General features: G+C 38.1%; 1 protein-coding gene across 4 annotated transcripts in view; it reads right to left on the bottom strand.

The window, feature by feature from the left end:
* Window positions 1–773: 773 nt before the first annotated feature.
* The window catches only part of COL19A1 (collagen type XIX alpha 1 chain), a 337,142-nt gene continuing 319,486 nt past the window's right edge, over window positions 774–18,429 (bottom strand). For all 4 annotated transcript variants that reach the window (XM_073336362.2, XM_078852102.1, XM_078852101.1 and 1 more), the window contains 2 exons: window positions 10,644–10,721; window positions 774–10,384 (listed from right to left, as the gene is read on the bottom strand). In XM_073336362.2, coding sequence (XP_073192463.1) covers window positions 10,257–10,384; window positions 10,644–10,721 — 206 coding nt within the window. In that variant the 3' untranslated portion in view covers window positions 774–10,256. The remainder of the gene's footprint in view (window positions 10,385–10,643; window positions 10,722–18,429) is intronic.

Genomic DNA, 18,429 nt, shown 5'->3' with positions numbered 1-18,429 from the left:
AACCTTAACAATAAATTAAGGTGCCGCAGAAATAATAATTATTACTAGTATTATGGTATGGCCTAGATTCCCCAACCAGTACCCGGGCTGAGACACTGTATACACACTGATAGTAGGAGTGTACCCACCCCCAAATGCTTACAGTCTAAATGGCCAAGATAGACAAAGGAAATTGCCCAAGGTCACAGCAGGATGCTGATAGAGCCGAGCATAGAAGCCAGGTTTCCAGCATCACAGCCAAGTGCTCTGTCCACTACACCACATTGCCTCTCAGCTAATGTCCTCTACTCTAATACTCCTGTGAAGTCAACAATGCAGGATCTGCCCCAGGGAGTTTGATTCTTTGGAAATACAGCTCAGCACTTTTATGTAAGGCAATTAATTTGTTCACCCACAAAGGATGGTTAATTAGTAAGTAGAAGTTGGCTGGTGTTTTCCACAGATAAATCCACTTTTATTGAAAAACCCCAACTAGTTTAAGAGGAAGGTGCAATCCTGAGAGGTGCTGAGTACTTTCAATTTCCTGTGATTGCTTAGCTCCTCAAAGAACAGGGACCACAGTGAATTCAATAGAAGATGAATACAATGTTATAGTTTCACCAACAAACTTTTATTTGGACTATATCAATGTAATAAAATGTGTAAAACTGTTACAAGGACAGAAAAACCTGATAACAGACTGAAAACTATATCTCCAAATGTAATATAGTAACATCAGGAAGAAGTGGAAGAAAAAGAAACATTTTAAATACAAAAAACATCCAACTGCTTTAAAAAAATTATTACCATCTTAAAATGCTAAAAATTCCACAATAGAAATGACCGATGTAAGGTAGAAAACTTAACCACATATATAAAATAAATAAATAAAATAGAACTATTACAATAAACACATTTGACATCCTGGGTTCAATTCAATGCAAACTTCAGTTAAGTGGATAACTTATGATTTTGCAGCAGAATTTCTACTTTGGAGCTGAACTGGAAAATGAATTTCTAGTTTAAAAAGCAAAATAAAACTGACCAGTAAATCCTCAGTTCCATGAATAGTCAAGTATATGCAACATGGACTGAGGTCTCACTGGTCACAATATATATGGATGACAACCATATGTAATCTATATGTATATAAAAATCCAAGTGGAAATATCAAGAAAGAACAAGGAAACAAAGAAAAGAAGAAGTGACATGGGTACTGTTAAGCAGAGTCTATAATGTGGACATTGCCCAAAACAAATAGAAGCTCATTGACACTTAACAAGAAAAGAGCTGAAGAAGTGCTGGCATCCCCTACCTTTGATTTTCATTCCAAATCTCTGACACAACAGTGAGTTAAGTCTAATGGGAGTCACTAATCAGGGGTATGATTAGTTTCTATAATCTGATTGCATAATGAGAAATAGCACAATTAGCTCTACTGCACTCCAGGTTAAGCATAGAATCACAGAAGTGTAGGACTGGAAGGGACCTCAATAGGTCATCTAGTCCAGTCCCCTGCAGTCAAGGCAGGACTAAGTAGTAACTAGACCATTCCTGACAGGTGTCGTCTAACTGGCTCTTAAAACCTCCAATGATGGAGATTCCACAACCTCCCTAGGCAATTTATTCCAGGCTTAACCGCCCTGACAGGAAGTTTTACCTAATGTCCAACCTAAACCTCCCTTGCTGAAGTTTAAGCCCATTGCTTCTTATCCTATCCTCAGAGGTTAAGAAGAACAATTTTTCTCCCTCCTCCTTGTAACAATCTTTTACGTACTTGAAAACTGTTATCATGTCCCCTGTAAGTCTTCTCTTTCCTAAGACTAAGCAAACTCAGTTTTTTTCAATCTTCCCTCATAGGTCATGTTTTCTAGACCTTTACTAATTTTTGTTGCCCTTCTCTGGACTTTCTCCAATTTGTCCACATCTTTCCTGAAATGTGGCACCCAGAACTGGACGCAATGCTCCAGCTGAGGCCTTATCAACATGTGAAACAGCAGCAAAATATTGCTTCCTGTTAAATACAAATGTAATACCTGCTTATGATTAATCAACTCATCACACTCAGATCAGGATTCAATTAATATGTCTAGTCTGATGGATCACTTATTAGGCTATCAGCCAAAGAACTGCAGCATGTGCAATTGCACCAAGAGGCATCAGTGGTTCTCCACTCTCAGGGCAGGAGGCACTTGATGTTGGGCACAGGTGCTCCCAGTCATTCCCTTTTCAAATACTTATCTAAAAGACATTCAGTGTGAATGATTTACATGCATTTTTTTCATTGCTATTTAAGAATTGCAATTATACCTGGAGTTCAGCAAGGCTTTCGACACAGTCCCACATGACATTCTGATAAGTAAGCTGGAGAAATATGGGCTTGGTGGAACTACCATTAAGTGGATATATATATTGGCTAAACAACGAGTAACTATTAATGGAAAGGGGTCAGATTGGAGGGAGGTCTCAAGTGGGGTTCCACAGGGATAGGTTCTGGGTCTTATGTTGTTTAACATCTTTATTAATGACCTGAATGTAGGAATAGATAGCTTTTTGATTAAATTTGCAGATGACACAAAGCTGGGGAGGGGGTTTGACAATGCTTTGGAGGATAGAGCAAAAATTCAGAGGAATCTTGATAAATTGGAGAGCTGGGCTATAGCCAACAAAATGACAAATGTAAGGTGCTACATTTAGGGAAGAAAAACCAAATGCACAAATACAGAATGGGGGATAACTGGCTTGGCAGCAGCACTGCGGAGAACGATCTGAGAGTTGTGGTGAATCACAACCCCAATACAAGTCAGGCTATGTCTATACTAGAGAGCTTATAGCAGTGCAGCTGTATCAATGCAACTGCACCATTCTCAGCTGTCTAGTGTAGTAGCTCTAAGACGACGGGAAAGAGCTCTCCCATTGACTTAATTAATCCACCCCCAACGAGCAGCGATAGCCATGTTGATGGGAAAAGTGCTCCCGCCAGCATAGCGCTGTCCAAACCAGCGCTTATGTCAGTGTAATTTATGTCACTCAGGGGGATTTTTTCTCACACCCCTGAGCAACAAAGTTATACTGACATAAGTCATAGTGTAGACAGAGCCTCAGCAATGCGACACTGTTGCAAAAAGAAGCAAATGCAATTTTATGTCGCATTAACAGAGACATAGCATGCAAGTCAGAGGAGGTGATAATAGCGCTTTACTTGGTGTTGGTTGGGCCTCAGCTGGAGCACTGCATCCAGTTTTGGTCACCAATGTACTGAAACAATGTGGAGAAACTGGGAAGGATCCAGAGGTGAGTGACAAAGATGATCAAAGGGATGAAATCCAAGTCATATGAGCAAAGGCTGAAGGAACTGGGTATGTTTAGCTTGGAAAAGAGGAGCTAAATGGGGGTTGAAGGGTATGATACCGGTCTTCAAATACTTGAAAGGTTGCCATAAAAAAGAGGGAGAAAAGTTGTTCTCTTTTGCCACAGAGGGCAGGACTAGAGGAAATGGGTTTAAACTACAGCATGGCAGATTTAGATTAAATCTCAGGAAAAACTTCCCAACTGTAAGAACAGTAGGACAATGAAACAGACTGCCTAGGGAGGTTGTGGAAGCTTCTTCACTGGATGCTTACAAAAGGAGGCTGGATAGCCATCTGTCTTGGATGGTTTAGATATAACAAATCCTTCATCTTGGCAGAGGGTTAGACTAGATGACCCTGCGGTCCCTTCTAATCCTATTGTTCTATGATTCTAACAGTTGATTACAGGTGCTTTATTTTTAGTCATGGTTTATTGTTGGTCTGGACAGTTGGGTTACTATAGAGTAGAGATTTTGAGTGCTGCAAATATTTCATTTCTTGGATCTGAGGTTGCATGGATGTAAAAGAGTGGAATCTGGCTTTCTGCCACCACTCTAGAGCTCCCTCTGAGGAAAAAGGCACTAGATGAAACAAGACTACTTTGTCAGGAAGAAAGAGACGGAGCGAGAAACCATGGGCTACAAAAAATGTAAGTATGGTAATGCTCAGCTTCATTATAGCTAAAAAATCACTGGGATTCAAAAAGCCTCCGTGCAGAATGGACGGGGAGAGCCAGGTGCCTCAGAATGGCATTAAAAAAAACCAGTGTGCTACGTGGCTGCTCACCAAAGTTACCTAATAGGAGATGTAAAGAAGAGGTGTGTGTTCTAAGCCCTGCCCCTCAGCCTAACTCTGGGCTGGAGGGAGGTACCTCCCTCTGCTTGGAATTCTCAGCTGCAAAACCTCTCTTGAGGTTAGGTGCCTATGCCATTTTTGCAAGAAGATAGGTGTGGGGAGGGGAAAAGGAGGAAGGCCCTGATTCTGGGATTTAGGTACCTAAAGTGGCAGTTTAGGTGCTTAAGTCCTTTTGGACCAATGGACTCTGTGTCTTGGTTTGATAGACATTATGAATTTTTCCTAGTAGCAGCTAGTAGTTATGCTACATGGTACAAGAAAATATCACACTCATACAAATATGTTTTTAATTGCTGGAGTAATTGCGTGAAACCTTGACCTGATGACTGGATATGTCAAGGAGATGATGGATGCCACTGGATTTGGTATTATTAACTGGCCATGAGTACTTTGCTTCCTTTCTCTAATCTGTTGCTTAAAATAAGGTCACTGTGTTCTCTGTTACAGTGTCACAGGCAACAAAGAGACGGAAGAGAGACAAGATGTACATCAGTTCTCTTCTTTTACAAGGCCCTTTCCACTCCCATTTTAATTTTGTCATAATCCTTTATTTTTCAGTTCTTTAATTTGAATATAGTTATAGTAAGAAGAAAACCTTGCCGTAATCTGCATTTCTGTGAAATTATCGATAAAGACTGAAAACCTTAAAGACAATAGGTGCAGTGAGCTTGCTGAGGCAGCTAACTTTATCTTGAGAAGAAAATAATCATTACTGGTCAAAATGCTGCCAAGTGCCCTTTCAAACTCCATCTAGCCCCTGTGCTCTTTTCCTCATGGGAGAGTTGGACATTTATATAAAATTTTCAAATGCAGGTATCTAAAAATAGGCACCTATATTAACCCATATGTAGACAAGTAACTAGATTATCTGATTTTCAGATGGGCTGAGTATCTACCTGTAACTACGATGGAAGTCCGTGGAACCTCTGAAAAATCAGTCCACACTGAGGTGTCCATACACAGATTAGGAGTGAAATCCTGGCTCCGCTGAAGTTAAACTCCCATTGACTTCAAAGAAGCCATGATTTCAGCCCAGATATTTAACTGTAGGCAATTACATTTGAAAATACTGGCCATAGGGAAGAGCAAAACTTAAATTTACTCATTTGTGGCTGAGGCTATGTCTACACTTAAACTGCTACCGCAGCACAGCTACTCTGATACAGCTGCGCTGCAGCAGCGCGTCCGTGTAGACACTTACTACAGCAATGGGAGAGGTTCTCCTGTAGCTGAAGTTAATCAGTTTCCCTGAGAGGTGGTAGCTAGGTCGATGGTTCTTCCACTGAACCTGGCCTTAATGATCTCTTTTGTGCTTTAAGAGACAAGAAAGGGAAAGGCTACCTGACTCTGAACCTTGTGTTGTCATTGTCACATCTACGAAATGGGTATAAACCATTACTGTTCTCATCTGGTAGGATCTGACACAGATGTAAATGACCATGCAAGGTACAAGGCAGTGAAGGATATCTTGTGATCCACTTAACATGTATGCACTGAACTGAACTTTAAATGCTGAGGAAAAAAATTAATGGGGCCAAGAGGTATGTATAATGTTTATCACTAGAGCCTTGATGTGGATACAAAATTTGTATCCACATCTGATTCACGATCCACAAACATGGTCCATGGATATCTGCAGATTTCCAAGGCTCTATTTGTCAGTATGCATGTACTGTGATGAATTCAATGACAGCTAAATGTTATTTGAAAAGTAAATACAACAACAAAATACAGTGCATCATCAAATTCTTCAAACAGTGAACTGAGACAAAATATATTTACAGTGAAAAATTCAGTATGTAATTAAATGTATCACTTTTCTAAGACAGAAGTCTCAAAATCTTTGTAGATTATATTGTTTTGTTTTGGTCTATTAACACATAACATTTCTGTTAGCATGCCATATGTTATACACATTCTCTTATGGTATTATAAAGCTTGGATTTTCCACTTGAACCACAAATTTTTGAGACAAAGTCATAGTTAAATTTGTAAGCCTTCATAAGCCATACCAAACATGGTAGATGGAGCTGGATTTAGATATGATGTACTTCTGGATCTATTTTAGTTTTGGCCTGCGTGCCACATTTCAGAGATAAATTTATGCTTCTTGATATATACAGAATATGAAGTGAAAATTATTCAGTAAAAATTAATGTCAACTTTAATCTTTGATTTCTAAGATTTGAACAATAACAATTTTATATCGCAACAGTCATTTTAGTAAATAGATAAAATTCAAAGACCTTAGATGGCATTGCAGTATATTTGAAAAACAGATGTGTGTATAATATAAACCATCTCGATCATGTTTCTTCATACAACTGTTATGTAACACTACAGACAACACATAAAATACTATAAAAAGGCCAAAGAAAAGAAACAGATGCTGTATTCCATAAAGCTGGGCACAGGCTGACATGAAAAGTAATAACTCACCATCGTGACAATCAGAAGCACTAAAATATTTTATGAAATGGTTATCAGTGAGTTAAGAAATTACTTCACATTTAGCCTTACCTATCAGGTAAACATGTATATTTGTCAATAATACATATGATCAGAAAACACAAAGGGAGCATTGATAACAAGAGAAACCCATCCTAATACTATGCTACAGAAACCTATGTGCTTATTTTACCAAGTACAATTTATTTATACAAAATATCCATGTATTAAAAACATTAATGTAAAAGATCACAAGTAGTTTGCAATGCTACTTGATTTTTAAAAGCACCTTACTCTTAAGATTTACTTAATACTCCAATAGACTTACTGCTCCCTTAAAGATGCATACCCTTATGCTGGAAATAAATTGATGTCTAGAAGTGACATGTTTTGTTACTATATAGTCTCCTGCATTATATGCATATACAAAACACAAACAAAACCTATATCATATAACCTGGAAATATTCATCCAATAAAGGCAGTATTTTTTGCAAACACTGTTGTCTAAAAACAAACTGTACATTTTAGAAAAAATATATTAGGCTCAAGGATAAAAGTGGAAAGATGGCACAAGATGTAATGTATCTACATTGCACTGTTTCCTGCCTTCCATTTTTAGAGTTCAGTCTCTGTTCAAGCCTTTGCACTAACAAAAGTGTCCTGAGTACCACCACGTGGACAAAAGGAGGTATATAACACAGGCTCTGAATAACTCTGAAAGGGTTTGACATTAACTAAGCCACAGCAGCTTTATTACTTTCCTGAAGCAAATCAAAATAGTTCCAAATATACCAGCCACTTCAAGAAAATTCTCATCATATTTCAATTCTAAATATAGTTCCAGCTAAAAAAATCCTAGTTCAGAAAAATACCTCGAGCTCTCAGAAAGATAATCCTCTTGTATTAGGCAACATTTCCTGTAGCACACGTTTTTTAAACATATAAATGAAATTGAAGAAGAAAAGCAAAATCCTCAAAACAGGTGTAAATCAAGGAAACATTCATCTGAAACCGCAAAAAAAATTTTAAAGATAAAACCCTGCCAAATGAGAAGCATGTTTCAGGCCACATTCTGCTTTCAATTCTAATCGTGTAAAACTGAAATAACTCAGGATAAAAGCAGAGTTAATCCAGAATGACGCCATTCTATCCAAACACAGAATGTGGCTCAGCAGCTTGGAAATGGTATACAGGTATCTGATATTACAAAGCGCCCTTTTTCTCACGAGAAATTAAATTGAGTCTATATGAAAATGAAAAATCATTAACCAAAAAGACAGTGTGAAATAAATTAATCATTACCAACACAGTTACTGATGGAGAACTTCAAAATGTTCAAATACAGATTTTAAAAACTCTAATAATGAGTCAAAAATGGGGGGAGAGAGAGCACCTGTTGCAAATGTGTATGAAAAAATAATCTTTTTAAAATTCAAGTAAATTAACATTTATAAAATCAGGCTAGATAAGTTACTAGCTTTCAGAGTTGTAGTTCAGTCACGAAAATGCCCAAAATATACAGATAACACCAAGTAATATATCTATATACACTGTTCTGTATAGCATTCTAGAAAGGGAACAAGTTCATAAAGATTCTAATCATGTCATTTTCTAATACCTTTTTTGGTATTAACACAGGAAGTGAAGTTTAAAATTAAAGTTAAAAAAATATTTTGAATATTTTAAATAAGATTTGGAATCACTAGAGAAGTACAAATAAATCAACTTTAAAAAATACCCATGCAATATACCTGACCAGCAGTTCATGTAAGCAAACTGAAAACATATACGTCCAATTTCTCTGCTGGTATAAATTTGCTGACTTTAACGGAATTATGCCAGAAGAGAATTTGAACCATACAGTCATGGGTGCATCTGAACAAAGCAACCCATTTTAAAAATCTGTCTCAATCTAGATATACTTGATAGGAATCCTATTCAAACCAAATTTCATTTTCACTGCAGGTTCTCTGAAGGCATCCACACTTCAGCTTCTCTAATGCCCAATTTGCATTCAAAAGTAAAAAGAAAAATTCTTCTGGATGTCTCTTTTGGAGTCCGAAAGTCCAAGATTTGGCAACAATCCCCTGATAGTTGTGGATCAAGAAATATTGTCTCCCGTAGCTCATACTGTATATAACCACTTAGCTGAGCAGAATCCAAGAGAACTACTAACAAACCGCTGATACGATAGAGCTTTGTTTTCCACCATCCCCACCAATTTACTTTGTGGTCCTTGATTACAGCTATCTGTGCTCTGCTAATAGCATTTTCACTTTCGAGCACGATAGTTTCAAGTGAGATTAGATGATCTGAAGGTCCCTGATGGTCTTAAACTCTATGAAACTATAAAACTTGTCAAACCCTACATCTATCCCAGGGAATGAATGATGCTAATATTCAGATGATCTGGCTTCATCTGTTTCATATAATCCAGAGGGTATCTTGGGGAGAAAAAAGCCTCTTTTCATTAGCCCTGCAAGACTGAACATTTTATTGATTGTTGTTGACCATTTGCTAAATGGTCCACTTCTTAAATGTCTGTAGGATTCATTTCACTTCATTCTATTTCGCTTTCTAGTGATAGCATCTGCCACGGTAAGAGTCACACAAAGCATTTCTAAACGGCATCCAGTTATGCTCCATGATGCCTTTCCAAAGTGAATTTCACATGTTTCCAAGCCATCTAGTGCCAGCCAACTAGTTTTCTTGCATTCTAATCTGTCCCTGTACCGATATCCTGGTATGCCTGCCTACCAGATCAATTTGAGTGTAGACAAGTAGGAGACCACATATTATATGATTATAACTATTTGTTGAAGGATGTGCCATCACTAATTTAGTTCCAAGCTAAAAATAAAGCCAAACCCCAGCAACTGGCCATCTTGGATTTATGCACCTGAAGTTAAGTGAATGAGCCAGTTCTGAACTGGATTATCATTCAGTGACAGAAAATGCCTTTATTGACCAGATAGGATAAATTTCCAGACAATCTGAATCCAGCAATATGGTTCACAAGGGTAGAGAGGATATCATAACATTTCCCCCTTTGGCTCCACAGAAGCAATTCAAGCAAGCTTGAATGTCCTGGGTGTGCTTCATAAGCATTGGTCAGCTGGGTGTGGAAACCTATGCCATGACTTTCTGAAGTGAATAGTAACATTTCGTATGAACAGAGTTCCCCAGCACGCTACCTAAGAAGATAAACTTCATTGTGAACATGTGAATTTAAAAACTCTACAACTGTAATACAGTCTGTGATAAGATGAATAAAACCAGCATTAACAAGACTGAAAAATCTGTACTGTCTTAAGATCATCAAGTTGTAAGAAAATAAATTTTGTTTGAAGAGAAAAGCTCATAAGAACTATTTGGGCCTGTTGCCTCTCTAAACCAGAGAAACAGTAAAAAATATAACACATGGAATGAACTCACAAAATCATTTCAAAACGCTGACACAGCAATTAATGTAGTAAAAGGCTCGATCTAAGTGCTCTATAAAATGTCTATATATTGTAGAATATACATATGGACAAAAATGCACTAAGTATTATGAAGATTAAATTGATTCATAAAAAGAAATAAGGTATAAACATGAACCAAAGTGTCTCTGGAGGGCTGTTTATTTCCCACTGGCACGCTGTCGAGCCTGAGATACATGATAGTAACAATCTGCTGGGTTGCACCTTCCGCTCAGCCCTGGAGGCCCCTGGGAACCTGGAGTGCCTGGCGGGCCTGGCACACCAGTGGCTGATAAAATAAAGATAGCAATTAGCATAGACATCATCACTGTGCATATGGTGAGCCTCTTGGTATCCTCAAAAGCCTGCTCCTTCACACCAACTAAACGCAAGAGGCATGGAGTCTGATTCTGACCTCAAACCAAAGAAAATCAGGGGTTACCTTATAAAAATCAATGGAGTCATACTGGTATAAAACTGGTGTGAGATCAGAATCACGTCCAAAGAGGGTGTATTTGTTTTACAATGATAAAGCTAGAGACATTTACCTGAAGGTCCAGGTGGACCAGGATTACCTGGGAGTCCAATACCAGGCTCACCTCTTTCCCCCTTCTGTCCTCTGTAACCTAAAAAGGATAAAAAGAATAAGAGTGCCCTGTAATTATAACAATCTTTTTTCTAGGCACCTTACTGACACAGTAACTACCAAAACAAACGTGAAAACTGATGCCCATTCTTTCCAAGGCCTGGTAATCCAGCTATTGTACTATTTACCTTCCTTCTATCACACATGGGAAGATTTCTACCAGTAACTGACGGATCCTGAGACAGAAGAGTATCAATGGATCAGCTGGCTTCACCCTTTCCAAAGTTTTTCTGCTACTTTGGTAAAGAGTCCAGGATAAAAAAACTGAATGTATATCTTGCTTCAGGATTAGCCACAGGGTGAAATGATATATGGTACCAAACCAAAAATTAGGTGTAGTAGAAAAAGTAAAAAAACCTGCCTACAATGTATCTAAAGAAAGATTATGGGACTTGACAGTCTGTTTAACTGACCTAATTCACTACAATGGGCTCATTGTATTGAATAAAATACAATGCCAGAGGATAGCTTATATACCAAGGTAGTCAAACTTTCTGACCACTGGTAGCTCAACATCTCCCAGGAGCTACTGCATCTAAATTTGTATCATTTGTATTATGTGTGTACTTTAGATTGTAAGATTCTTGGGCTGGCCTTCATCCTCCTGTGGGTTTGTAAAGTACTATGCACAGCTATGCCACTATATAAATGGGGTGAGGGGGAAGCCCTTTAGTTATAGCGTACATCCACAGCAGTCTTCAATTTTAATACAGTGTTGTTAGAGCCTGTGAAGATTATATGTTCCAGCATGCAACGGACTACTGCTCACATGCTCAATAACTGTGAACGGCACATTTGGATTTGCACTCTGCACAGGCCACTACTCTGTACTGAAGATGAGTGGCTACGTTTGTTCAACTGTATGCAAACAAATTCAGCCCTCAGCTGCATGCAAATTAGGTTCAGCCCGTCTGTTTCTTGGCAAGTCGTCAAGATGGTTCCATCAGCTGGGAAAACTCTGGATGTCCTTAGAATAGCAGTACAAGGGTCACTGAAATAATAATATTCCTTACCATTTCCCTCATAGTCAAAAAACAGGCCTGTGACTTTTACATTAAAGCAAAATGACTGATGGAAAATAAATACAGTTTAAGAGGAATAACAAATCTGACACCAACACCTAACTTTTATAAGGATTTTTGGGAGGCCCATTCCTCCTCCTCCATGCAAGAGTAAAAGTGTCTGTGTGTATGGGTGGGGTAGTGACATACACTGAGAATTAATGATCCATCCCTGGTTAAATATAGAATTGCAACAGAGAAGATTAAATCTGCTGTGGATAAGGTACCAATATATTTCCAGTGTCATACTATGCCAAGTAAGCTGCTCCTTTTTGGAGCAGCTGTCCCCTGATGAGAGGAAAATTAGAAGAGAAGGTTTGTGAGGTGACCAATGAGCACTGTGTCAATTGTTATTTGAACAATAATGGGACTGGCAGCTGTATGGCTGAAGTAGTCAGTTAGCAGTACTATATGGCAACCCCACTTCATGTGACAACTCAAGAAGAAAATGGGAGGACATATAACTATTGCAGGCACCAAACAAAACTGTACAATAGAACGGTACGCAGATTCATACAATTTTTCTATTAAACACAAGTTCATCTTAAATTTAAACAGAAAACCTATTATCAACTGCCATCATCCTTGGTCTCAGAGCAAAGCAGTGATTGGTAATTTATTCTCCTCTCTCAACATCCCAACATTCCCCCTCAAGTTAACACTGAAATGATAATTGGAGTGCATAAAATCCAAATCAGTAGAATATGCATGCAATGTGACATGCATGACAGGACAATCATATGAAAACAGGCAGGTATCTAAACAGAAAACAAGCAATTGAATAATTCAGAGAGAAAAAAAGCTCTCTTTACATCAGCTGTGCATTCTGGTAGCTGAGTCCTATCGAACAGAACTGTCTAAGAGATCCACACACAACTGTGAAACCCCCAGTAGGAAAGGGGAGGAAGCTTATATTCATTAATGGATCTTGAATTTGTTTTTAAATTGCCATGATTAACAGTATTTGCGACCACATAAGTTAGCTGGCTATGGCACTTTTGTGCAATTCATTGCAGTTGCTACTGTTCGTGAAGGTCAACCACATAATTAAGAAGCTGATTACATTTCCTATTTATTATATCTCTATTCACCTTAATTTTACAGTTAGTAGTTAGAGTACAGTTTATCAGAACAAACCCAGCTAATTATACTTTAACAAAACAGTGCTACCATTAATCATTTATGTTTTGTATTTCTATATGCATGGGGCACAAAGAAATCACATTTAAAATACATCATGTTTACAATCTCTATAACGTATCATGTGTACATAATAAAGTGGTCAGCAAGGGACTGATGCAGACTGACAAATTCTGTAAACATTACTGAATTTCAAGTCAATAATAAAAAAACCCTCAAAACCAATAATATATACAGCAGTCCACCTAGGCACACTGTATGAGTGAAAATAGTATAAACAATGGCTAACTGTGTTTGAGTACATATACAAATGAGTATTTTGTACATATTGGCATAGTAAATTTCAATGATACCAACATTTAATAAAACATTTCTCAGGTAACTTTTCTAAAAATAATGCTTTATTTTACAGTGTGAGAACAATAAGAAAAACATGTAAGTATATTATTGGAGCACCTTTCTGAAACAATCCAGTATTTAACTCTTGCAATAAAACAGTCGATTTTATGTGAGGTATATTTTATGCAGAAGTAGGTCCCATGATTCCACTTCTGGAGGATAATATTTCAACCTACCTGAGCAAATTTTTAACAAACTCATATGAGGCACAGAGGAATATTACTATCCACCTAAGCAAGGTTTTAGGTTTATTACAAAAGACCCAGACACAGATACGATGCTGTGTATTTTCTGTTGGCAGAGTTACAACTTCAGTAACAGGTTTTAATTTAATTCAAAAAGTTCACAAAGGCAACAGGTTTCCTAAAGACTTTTAATTGTGTTCTGGAAGTTTTATTTTGTTGTAATTCTTAAAACAACAAGTACCCAAAAGATATAGGTACATCAGTATCCTATGTGGATAGTTTTGGTAAACACTGAGTAGTGTGCAAAAATATATATACTAAAATGGTAAAGTGCTGTTTTCTTCTCATAGACTGATTTGACTGGAATTTTATATACAGTTTCAATATAGTACTAACTGCCAATATCATCATCATTAATAGTCTGTCAGCAGCATCACTACTCAATTACATGCCTGAGCATTTTGGAGGAGAAAAGTCACTGAATTATTTAATTCAGAAAAGCTTCAACAGGATTTTTTGTATGCAGTCCTGAGTCTCTTCTCCCCTCCACTGATACTCATGGGAGTTACATGAGTAGTGTCTAGAGATATATGAGGCTCTTTAGCATACATGAGAAGGTAACGGACAACAATGCCAAAATATCTGGTGCATTTTACTGTGTAAAAAATCTAGATATTAAAGATCTCTTATATACAAGAGACCATATCATAAACAGTTGTAAGAAAAAAATTCTCCTGTCTGATCTCCCATGGATATTTTGTGTGTAGGGCCAGTTCAGCCAAATCTGTGGTTGCAAGGATCATGTTTACTGCTGATGCTCTGGTGTAATATGGTATGAAAAACAAACTGCTTCATACAGAAAGAGCTCTGCCCTTCCCTTCTTGCTTTCAGTTACACTTGTGCAAACTCACTTTAATCAATCGAGTTGATTAAGTTAATTACTATAACTTTGAACAGAATATAGCCTCACATGAATGCTACTGTGGCAAATAACACGTAAATCAATTGCATATATTTTTGTATGCCATTTGTTTCCTTTAAGATTCTGCATATAGTATAGTAAAGTCCACGGAGTACCAATTAAGCTGTTGTTTTACATTTCACTGGTAACACTGCCTTATAGTATTATGTTACAGTATTCGTACTGTATATTTACTTTTAAAAAATTAAAAAGAAATGTAAAAAACTCGCAGCCACTATTACATTTAGCCTAACAGCTTCACTGCTACTCCTATATTCCAGCATCTGTGCTGCAACTTTTTGTTGATATTATACCATTTCACTGCAATCCTAATGTAACATCACAATTATTTGTACCTGATACATTTTGTCTGATGCACCTACCAATGAGGTTAACATCAGTTTTTCCTTGCATTGTAGGAACATGTATTCTTGCCAGCAAGTTAAAGAAGTATGGGCTGGACAAATGGACTATAAGGTGGATAGAAAGCTGGCTAGATTGTCGGGCTCAACGGGTAGTGATCAATGGCTCCATGTCTAGTTGGCAGCTGGCATCAAGCAGAGTGCCCCAAGGGTCGGTCCTCGGGCCAGTTTTGTTCAATATCTTCATTAATGATCTGGAGGATGGAGTGGATTGCACCCTCAGCAAGTTTGAAGAAGACACTGACCTGGGAAGAGTGGTAGATAGGTTGGAGGGTAGGGATAGGATACAGAGGAACTTAGACAAATTAGAGGATTGGGCAAAAAGAAATCTGGTGAGGTTCAACAAGGACAAGTGCAGAGTCCTGCACTTAGGATGAAAGAATCCCATGCACCGCTACAGACTAGGGACCGAATGGCTAGACAGCAGTTCTGCAGAAAAGGACCTAGGGGTTACAGTGGACGAGAAGCTGGATATGAGTCAACAGTGTGCCCTTGTTGCCAAGAAGGCTAACAGCATTTTGGGCTGTATAAGTAGGGGCATTGCCAGCAGATCGAGGGATGTGATCGTTCCCCTCTATTCGACATTGGTGAGGCCTCATCTGAAGTACTGTGTCCAGTTTTGGGCCCCACACTACAAGAAGGATGTGGAAAAATTGGAAAGAGTGCAGCGGAGGGCAACAAAAATTATTAGAGGACTGGAACACATGACTTATGAGGAGAGGCTGAGGGAACTGGGATTGTTTAGTTTGCGGAAGAGAAGAATGAGGCGGGATTTGATAGCTGCTTTCAACTACCTGAAAGGGGGTTCCAAAGAGGATGGATCTAGACTGTTCTCAGTGGTAGCAGATGACAGAACGAGGAGTAATGGTCTCAAGTTGCAGTGGGGGAGGTTTAGGTTGGATATTAGGAAAAACTTTTCCACTAGGAGGATGGTGAAGCACTGGAATGTGTTACCAAGAGGTGGTGGAATCTCCTTCCTTTGAGGTTTTTAACGTCAGGCTTGACAAAGCCCTGGCTGGGATGATTTAGTTGGGGATTGGTCCTGCTTTGAGCAGGGGGGTTGGACCAGATGACCTCCTGAGGTCCCTTCCAACCCTGATATTCTATGATTCTATGACTCTATGAACATTTTCAAGGCTTGCAGGGAACAATTCTGAGCTTCATTTAAAATTTTATGAATCTGCTCCCAATGGTCTAGTGATCCCTTAAGTATGAATGTTTTTTTTTAAAATTTGAGCACTGAAGCACTTACACACTGGTAACCTATACCTTTACTCTTCTCAAAAAGCAATGGTAGAACTGCAGTTTAAAATAACCAATCCCGTGCACATTATCTCTCTGGTATACCAGCTGTGCACATGAACATACCCTGCTGAATCTAGACACACATTCACATAACATGCTACCTTTCTGAGGCGAGACACACATGTATGTTACATGCTTCCCTGAAGAGTCTGTCTACTACATTTGTAATGGTCTCTGTCTGCTCAGTATTTTAAATTTTGTTGCCTGCACCCAAGAATGAAATGAACAGGCATAGCAGGGAAGGGCATCTAGTGCTTGTCTGTCCTCTTTGGTTTCTCACTGCTGATGTAGGGGTAGGTAGGTCAAACTTTTGCTTTTCCTTTCCTTTAAAGTGCAATTTTATGTTAACATGTCTATTTTTTATGCATCAGAGGTGGGAATGCCTCTCATTTAGCTCAAGTCTTGTTATTTTATATACTGAAACAGTGTACTGAAATGAAGGGTAAAGTATGTGGGAATCCTGTATCAATGGGTAACTACTTTTACTTAAGAATAAAGCACAAAAAATAAGCTTAATTTTTCTGTGTATAGCTATCATCTTCACTTCTTGAAACTCACTAACTTGAAGTAATTGGTATTACCGTTTACTACTTCTGAGAGTATCTACCATGTACAATCTCATTGAACAATCTAACAGTGGGATTAAAGTTGACCATTTACAGTGATCTGAATATTTAGATAATGAACAAGTCACTGTTGTAAAACTCTAATCCCTTTTCTTGCCTTCCTTGATCCTTTATTCTTGTTTGTTCTTCTTATTCTGAGCTCATCACATTTTTCAAGCTTCAGTCAAGGGTTTGCTCTTATCAGTGTTAATAGTCTTTACTCTTCTTTTAGCTCTCCATGCCACACATCTTCAGATTTGCTTTCATGTTCTTCATTCCAGTCTGACTTGCTCTGACTCCAGAGCAGACCAAACTAACAAAAGATAATAATTAAGAACTACCTATACATATACTGTAAATTATATACTATCCCCAAATCATTTTTATATATTTTATAAATTCTTCTGCCATCCTTTCCCTATTAATTTCCCATGCTAGCGTGGTTTGTGCTGAAATAAAGGAGAATTCAATTATAATGAGCTCAGTTTCTGTGAAACTACATCTATAGTGAAGGACAGGACAGAAGAATCAAAGTCCCAAATTGTTTCAGTGCACTGCATTGTGCAATTTGCAGTTTTGAATATAGTGAAAATCCAATTACTGCGAAGCTGTTTTGTGAACATAAATGACTTCACTGTAAGAGAGATACATTATATGGGGAATATTCTTTGCCTTCAGTCTTTTCTCATCAGTGTTGTCTCTGGATCAGAGCTGCAAGAACTCAGACTTAGAGCTCAAATCTTTGCTTTTCAGGAGATAACATATCTGATGCACATTTCTAGTAACCAGGTTAAGAGCTACAATTGAGCATTGGTATAGTTTTTCTTCCATGTGAATGTGTTTTGAACCAAATTACTTCTATAGCAGGTTTAGATAAGCTATCATTTATTAGAATAAAATGCATTGATTAGACGTTTTTAATAAGTAAAAAGAAAAGGAGTACTTGTGGCACCTTAGAGACTAACCAATTTATTTGAGCATGAGCTTTCGTGAGCTACAGCTCACTTCCTCGGATGCATGCAGTGGAAAATACAGTGGGGAGATTTTATATACACAGAGAACATGAAACAATGGGTGTTACCATACACACTGTAACAAGAGTGATCAGGTAAGGTGAGCTATTACCAGCAGGAGAGTGGGGGGAGGGGAATCTTTTGTAGTGATCATCAAGATGGGCCATTTCCAGCAGTTGATAAGAACATCTGAGGAACAGTGGGGGGGGGGAGAAGGGGGGAAATAAACATGGGGAAATAGTTTTACTTTGTGTAATGACACATCCACTCACAGTCTTTATTCAAGCCTAAGTTAATTGTATCCAGTTTGCATATTAATTTCAATTCAGCAGTCTCTCGTTGGAGTCTGTTTCTGAAGTTTTTTTGTTGAAGAATTGCCACTTTTAGGTCTGTAATCGAGTGACCAAAGAGATTGAAGTGTTCTCCAACTGGTTTTTGAATGTTATAATTCCTGACATCTGATTTATGTCCATTTATTCTTTTACATAGAGACTGTCCACTTTGGCCAATTTACATGGCAGAGGGGCATTGCTGGCACATGATGGCATATATCACATTGGTAGATGTGCAGGTGAACGAGCCTCTGATAGTGTGGCT

The sequence above is a fragment of the Lepidochelys kempii genome, chromosome 3 (genome assembly GCF_965140285.1).
Source record: "Lepidochelys kempii isolate rLepKem1 chromosome 3, rLepKem1.hap1, whole genome shotgun sequence".
Classification (NCBI taxonomy): Eukaryota; Metazoa; Chordata; order Testudines; family Cheloniidae; genus Lepidochelys; species Lepidochelys kempii.
Note: the sequence above shows the minus strand (reverse complement) of the source record. Positions and strands in the feature narration are given on the sequence as shown.